This window comes from Anoplophora glabripennis, unplaced genomic scaffold (genome assembly GCF_000390285.2).
Source record: "Anoplophora glabripennis isolate ALB-LARVAE unplaced genomic scaffold, Agla_2.0 scaffold82, whole genome shotgun sequence".
Taxonomy (NCBI): Eukaryota; Metazoa; Arthropoda; class Insecta; order Coleoptera; family Cerambycidae; genus Anoplophora; species Anoplophora glabripennis.
The window spans coordinates 337,661-345,209 of record NW_019416227.1 but is presented as its reverse complement, the minus strand read 5'-3'; the positions used below and the strand labels follow the sequence as shown (position 1 = coordinate 345,209).

The 7,549-nt window shown below is 35.5% G+C and overlaps 1 protein-coding gene across 2 annotated transcripts in view; it reads right to left on the bottom strand.

Annotated features, from left to right (window-relative positions):
• Positions 1–752: 752 nt before the first annotated feature.
• Positions 753–7,549, bottom strand: part of LOC108903432 — a 10,394-nt gene continuing 3,597 nt past the window's right edge. The window contains exons 1-5 of one of the 2 annotated variants that reach the window (XM_018705606.2): positions 5,879–6,274; positions 4,665–4,878; positions 4,518–4,603; positions 4,314–4,456; positions 753–1,916 (exon numbers count right to left, since the gene is read on the bottom strand). In XM_018705606.2, the coding sequence (XP_018561122.1) occupies positions 1,400–1,916; positions 4,314–4,456; positions 4,518–4,603; positions 4,665–4,878; positions 5,879–5,926 (1,008 nt within the window). In that variant the 5' untranslated portion in view covers positions 5,927–6,274 and the 3' untranslated portion in view covers positions 753–1,399. Of the gene's footprint in view, positions 1,917–4,313; positions 4,457–4,517; positions 4,604–4,664; positions 4,879–5,878; positions 6,275–7,549 lie in introns of those variants that run through there. The other variant, XM_018705605.2, reaches the window with a different exon arrangement.

Sequence of the window (7,549 nt, the reverse complement as noted above, 5' to 3'; positions counted from 1 at the left end):
AGGTATTTTAAGTCATCACAATCGATTTTTATACAGGGCGTCCAGGAAATATTGGTCAACCTCTCGAATTCCGGTAAAACTTCGGCAAAAATAATGTCAGCACAAATGTATGTACAATTTTCTTGTTCAGGCCCTTGATATTGAATGTTGAAAATCAATTTTTCATTATAACTTTTTTGTGTTTCATTAAAAAAGCTGTTATTTGAGATATTTCTGTTAATTTATTCAGTTTACTTGTAGCTACTTTAGAGGCCTAAAGACAGACGCACCTAGCGGCCTCAAAAAAATGTATAGAACTGCTTTTTTAATTTTGATCGCCATTTTTAAGGTTTTCATGCTTTTTTAAGTGAAAAAGTTGTTTGATATCGATACAGTAGAATTTTTTTGAGATAAACATATTTAAGAGGGCTCTACAACAAATAGGCAACCAACAATACATTTTTATAGATTTTATTGCACAGTTTGTCTAAATATGAATTAATGCACAAATAACAGACTTTCCCCCATTTAAACGCAGATTTTCTATAAAACGGAGTTAGTTTGAAATTCAAATAACTTTTTGGAGTAAAGAAATTTGTAATTTAGGATGCCGCAAATTACAAATTTCTTTACGACAAAAAGTAATTTGAGTTTCAAACTAACTCCGTTTTATAGAAAATTTGCATTGAATTGGAGGAAAGTCTATTATTTGTGCATTAATTCATATTTAAACAAACTGTGTAATAAAATCTATAAAAATGTATTGTTGGTTGCCTATTTTCTATAGAGCCCTCTTAAACGTGTTTATCTCAAAAATTGTTCTTTATATTGATACCAAAATTTTTCACTTAGCACCAGAATCTTAAAAACAGTGACAAAAATAAAAAGGCAAGCCTGTAAACTTTTTTGATGGACCGAGACTGTCGACGAGGCTTTGGCCCTGGGCCCCCAATGTATGTGTCGGTAAATGGAAGACGTTAATAGAAACAGCTTCAAATGACATAGTTTTTTCCAAAAATTATACAAGATTAAAGAAACAAAAAAGTTACAACAAAAAATCAATTTTCAACTAACAATTTCGACCTAATAACTATACAGGGTGAGCCTGAATAAGAAAAATTTATAGAAACTTGCGACTTCATATTTGCAGGAGCTACCCAAATCCGAGCGAGTGCCCGCCGTTTCCCGGACATCCCGAAAGTAGAGCAAAAGTAAAACTCATACCGATGGATTGAATCATATTAATCTCAAGCTACGAGACCCGTAACTTCCCGCCCGTCTACAATTACAAGACGTCGGGTGGTGTGAAACAAAGGTTTTTTCCAGCTGGGAACCGTACATACATTTTAGTCGCTAAAATTATACAAACAGCCCTTAAAAGCATCCGTTAGAAAAGAAATCGCGGACCTTGTTCCGCATATTACGTTGGCTTGTGGTTCTTCTGTCCGCCCCTGTACTTCCTGCCGTCTCCGTTGTGGTAGTGGTTATTATTCGTTCCTCTTCTGCCCTGGTACTGGGTCCCGTTCGGGCCCTCGCCGGGTTGCAGATTTGGCAGAACGTTCTGGCCATCCACCGGAAGGCCGTTTCTCTCGTTGTTCCTTCCCCCCTGCCAGTAGCTCTGCGAGTGGAGGGGGGGAAACCAATTGCCCCGGTAGTGGCCTCCGTTGTTGCTCCTGTGGCGGCCACCGCTGTTGCCCCGTCCCTGGTTCTGGCCGGAACGGGGCGAGGTGTATCCGTTCTCTCGTTGCGCGGGGGGCTCCCTGGGTTGCTGGTAGTGGGCGGTGGTGAGGCAGTTCTCCCTTCTCAGGTCCGAATTCTCTCTACGTAAACGTCGGATTATCGCCTCGGCGTCGTCCAGTTTGCGGAGGAGCTCGGGGTCTGGTTGGATCGCACGTTCTCGTTCTTTTTCGCGGTCGCGTTCGTAGCGTTCCAGTTTCCTGAAAAATTCAGTCGTCCTTGGTATATGTAATGGGCTAAAGAAACCCGTCATGAAATGTTTAAATAATTTTTAACAGTTTTACATCAATTTTTTCTTAATAAAACAATGTAGTGACCAGTACCAGGTAACTATTAATACTTTTAGTCCACGGGCCCACGTACAGAGAAAAAAATGATTACCAGCAAGCTGTAACTTTGCATGCAGCTTAAGTTTGACGAGTCTCCCAAGATTTGACTATGAGGAAAATTCAACAGTGGTAAGTTTTCCCGTGATTTTCAGGAAAACATGTCAATCTGGCATAGACATGGAATGTTATGACCAGCACTTTTTTTTAAGTTTAAATGAAAGATATATTTTTTTTAAACCCCCCAAAAAATTTGTCCGACAAAAATGTTGGTATTTTGAGTTTGTCCCCCACCCCAAATATGTCGATTTGGTGACATTATGGTTGGTGACAACCAGCAAGCTGATTTTTCTGGGAGGGTTTGGTAATAAGATTTGAAATGAAAGTATCTTATTGTCCGACAAAATTCTTGAGAAGTTTTTGCAGTCCGACGCCCCGAAGATGTCGACTTAACGACAACATGGTTGGTGATAACCAGCAATCTGGTTTTGATTTTTTTCTCTAATAATTGAAATGTATAACACAATAATATACTTGTCCGCCAAAAAGATTGGAAAATTTGCCTTAAAAATGGGAAAAATAACTATTTTTGTGGTACCTAATGTTCATTCCGCTATAAAATAATTAATTTTTTAATGAAAAAATAAAGAAGAATAAATAAGAAAATTATCTTGTTAACAGGAGCAACAGAAATTGAAATTCATAAATAATTATGTCTAACTAATTTAATTAATCTCCATCAAAATGATTTCTTTGTTCAAAAAACTTATATGTACATTTTATTTTATAAACTATTGTAACTATTTTATAAAAAATGGTAACTGTACAATGAATGCATACATTTTTGCTTGTATTGTTTTAAATTAAAATTTGCAATCTTGTTTTGACATACAGTTTACACATAGTTTTGTTCTTGAAAAATCAATTACACCAATTTTAAATCAATTTTAAAAATATTATTATACATTTATTAACGCTTTTATTAAAAGATTGTCTTGTTGTAAAGTATAAATCTTTAATGCAAAATGACTGGAAGGTTCAAAGCCAAATATTTCGAAAACGGTGGGAGACAGCTAGTTTTATAAAGTGTAGCTTTTTTGTGTAAAAAAAGTTGGAAAATAAGAATTTGATACCAGATGAGATACCTTAAAGTATAAAAAAGTTATGTCGTTTTTAACACATTCAATCTACTGCAGCTAGCGCCCTCTATGAAGTTTAACCAAAATGTGAACACATTTCAATTCCTCTACTTAAAGAACTCCAAACCTCAAAATTTTGTGAGGATATTTGCATTTGTTAAGGAATAAATGAAAAACAAATAAAATAATATTTTACATTTAACACCCTGTATCTCTTCAACTATCAACTTTTGGACTAAGGTAAGTTCGGCTAAATCGCAATATTTTTGCTTCGAGAATCCACCCATGAATTTTGACCTATTAGCTCGGGACCACCCTGTATACAATTTTTTTGTAATTGTATAAAAAAGATAAATTTAAATTAGTCATAATAATTTTGAAATTTGAAAAATTTAAAATTTTTTTTATTCATATATTGTTTTTATTAAATATAAATTTTTCTTCTACATCAGGCGTAAGTATTGAAACCGCAAAATTTTATCGTTTAATTTTGTCGGACAAGCAAAAAAAAACCAATAATTTTGTCGGACAAATAAAATCTCAGATTAATATTGCATTTTTTTAAATAATGACGCTTTTGTCCGACAGCTGGTTATCACCAACCATGTTGTCGTTAAGTCGACATCTTTGGGATGTTGGACTGCAAAAACTTCTCAAGAATTTTGTCGAATAAGATACTTTCATTTCAAATCTTATTACCAAACCCCAGAAAAATCAGCTTGCTGGTTGTCACCAACTATAATGTCACCAAATCGACATATTTGGGGTGGGGGATAAACTCAAAATACCAACATTTTTGTCGGACAAATTTTTTGGGGGGTTTAAAAAAAATATATCTCATTTAAACTTAAAAAAAAGTGCTGGTCATAACATTCCATGTTTATCTTGACATCTTTTCCTGAATATCAGGGGAAAACTTACCACTGTTAAATTTTCCTAGTAGTCAAATCTTGGGAGACCCGTCAAACTTAAGCTGCATGCAAAGTTACAGATTGCTGGTAATCATTTTTTTCTTTGTATGTGGTCCCGTGGTCTATTTGTACAACAACAATAAGTCGCAACCTAAAATCAAAAATAATTAGGTGCCACATAAATATACAAAAACAGAAAAAGAAATCTGAAAAAGACATACTTCTTCTGTTCGTCCACTATCGCAGACAAATACAGGTTACGGCTTTCAGTTTCCTGCAGCTGAAGTTTCAGGTCGCTCAGTTCCTTCTCCAATATCTCCACCTGCAGAGGTGTTATATTGAAGGGTTTTGGACTGGAATAGACCTGTGAAACGCAAAAATTAATATCGAAACCTAAAAACAGTTTGTCATCTGCGAATATGTACCTTGTGCTTTGCATCGTCTTCGGGAGAAGACGGAGACCCGGAACTCGGCAAGGTGCCTTTCACAAACACCAGCTGAAACTGGAGCTCTGAAACGAAAGTTTGTTTACTCGAATCCTTAATTACTGGGATGTGCGGTAAAACACAAACCCCTGTTTCTGCTCTTGAGACTCTCGATCTCCTTGTGCAGGCCAGTGAGCATGAGGTGGTGTTGTTCTTGCAAGAACTTGATGTTCTGCTCCAGCTGGGCGATCCGCACATTCTCCGGTCCCTTTGGGGTCTCCGCAGGCCTGGGAGAGACGTCCTGAGATCGGGGTACGACTATCTCCCCAGCGATAACGTTACCCGACTTTGATTTGTTCACCTTCACAAGAAAAAATACATAATTATAGACAACTTACATGCAACTCATCGTGTACAACTGGTTGCATATCTAATACTTTAGAGGTGATTAAATTGGAACATTTACATTTATTTAAATTACAAATTACGACTGATCATGAATAAATAGGTGGATAAAATGATTATGGCAATGACCATAATACAGATCGTTTACCTTGATTTATTCCGTAAATCTTTAATAAATTTACTTTCATGTAATATAATTGAATTGTTTTTCAGATAAAAAATATTCGTAGGAGTTAATTGTGAGAGTTAAATATGGAAGTATTTTTTTTTTTTTAAACCAGAACGACTCTTTTATCAATATTTACATGCTGAAGCGAATGGTTCACGTCTTTTACAAAAAATTAAAATGCAATTGACGTCTATTGTCGATAAACAATGCTTGCATAATTTATAAATGCGTTTTAACTTTTAAACCGCAAAAACGATAAAAGAAACCATTTCCCTTTTCTTAATATTGGAGGATCGTATACATAAAGATGATCTAATATTTTGTATATTTATATAAAAAATATGCTAACTGTTTAATTTAGAAAACTTGTAATATTTAAATTTAGTCCAACAGCATTATATTGCAAACTATTTTAAGGTTATGTAGTAGTGGTGACTAAGCACTGTTTTGTTTTTTTTTTATAATTTTACGCCTGAATTCATAGAATAAACAACACAAACAATTTAAATCTCCCTTGACGCTGCTGGAAACAATTTTACTAATGACATTTCCATAGTTTAGTACCTGTTTAATTAACGAGGCAATCCCACAAATATTTTGGCGCCTTTATATTTTAGTATAAAAAAAGAGGTCTTCTTCGCTTTAAATCATTTTAGCGTCATTCATTTTTAACAAGAGACATAGGAATAAAATTGGGATGTTGGAACAGTTATATAACACAGTGCGATAAGAAAAGGGCTTGGATCACAAAAAATTGCACTTTTTAAAAATGATCTGTAGGTCTTACCTGACCGAACGGCGCGACAGGTATCTTCATGATAACTTTGGAGGCCATTTCACCTGCGACTTTTTGCGTACAACTTCTCGCGGACAAATAAATCGTAAACAAAGCGGATTCGGAACAGAACCACACACAACCTGCGGTGTGTCGATACAATGAATCACCGGTTTAAAATATTCACTCGCCGTTTCAGCACGGCTACCACCGCGAAGAGAATTCGCAACGGCGTAAATAACGCGTACCTCGCCCGCGGGTCCTCCCGGTTCGCGTTCCCGAAGGTTGTTTTCGAACGGTATTACTTGAATTAATTGAAGCACTTGTTTTTTTTTTATTATCGCGTTTCGCCTCTGGGTCGACGAGACCTTCTCGAAAGCCTTCCCTCTTCCCTATTTGTTTCCTCGGCTCACGCCTCACCGCCGGCAAAGTATTGATTGTAATGCTTTTGTGTTTTGACATGCTCAAAATGGGCGCGCTTACGTATTCGGGGAAAAGCGCATCGGAGCACGGGGCGGCACGCAGGATGACGGGGGTCGTTTTCCGTGATTCATCGGGTACAGGGGAGGATTAGGATATTTTGTTGCGGTTTACGTCCTTACTGTTCTTTATACAGGGTGTTCTCCGAGCTCTATAACAAACTTTGACAGATGGTAGCTGGGTTAATTCCAAACATTTTTTTTATACGAACATAGGTCCGATTCGTTTTTGTTTAGAAGACTACTTTGATTGAAATATGAAGTTTTATTTTTTAAAATACTTGTAACTTCTAAACAAAAACAAATCGGACCTTTGTTTGAAATTAATCCAGCTACCAATCGTCAAAGTTTGTTATAGAGCTTGTAGAACACCCTGTATTGTTTCCAGGTATGCGATCTGCTTTGCAAATAAATTAAATTCAATGTAATGCCTTTAATAGCTTCCAGCACTTTTAGTAATGCTTTCTTTCTGGGATTAAAAATAAGTACTCTTTCTATTAACTAGTTAGTATTAAAATGTAAAAGTTAAGGTCGAACTTCATATATAAACTTGTTTGATAAAGATTAATTGTATGCTCTTCTTATACGAATTCAAAACTTGGTATACATGCAATGGTGTACACTATACTCGAATTCTAAAGCAGTAGGGTGTAAATCACGAATAAATCAAACCACAATTTTGACTACTTCTAAAAGCTGTTTTACATTGACAATTTATATTGATCAATTAATTGATGAAGTCGCTTCATCAAGAAATTGGACAAGTGTAATGCACCAAATCAGCTGTCAAATAACTTCATCAATTTATTCTATCAATGTAAAACAGTTAATATAGCTGTTTTACATTGACAATTTATTGATGAATAAATTGACGAAGTTCTTCATGAATTAATTCACGAATTTATTGGTAATCAGTGTGGTTTTACACTGCTACAGACTTTATCAATTTTTCTGACGCATGAATCAGTTCTACCAACGAATCAAAGAAGCAAATAAATTTCAAAAATGTCACCTTTCCACTCATAATTGTAGTGATACAACAGCGGTACCGTTTTGACAGATATTATATAAATATTAGTGTTTGTAAGTAACAAATCAGTAAAAACAATGCAAAACTAGCACGACGCCACACAATTATTTACATATTCCAATAACATAACCTCATTACTGATCTGAGGCTGGAAATCTGTTGGGTTGGTACTTC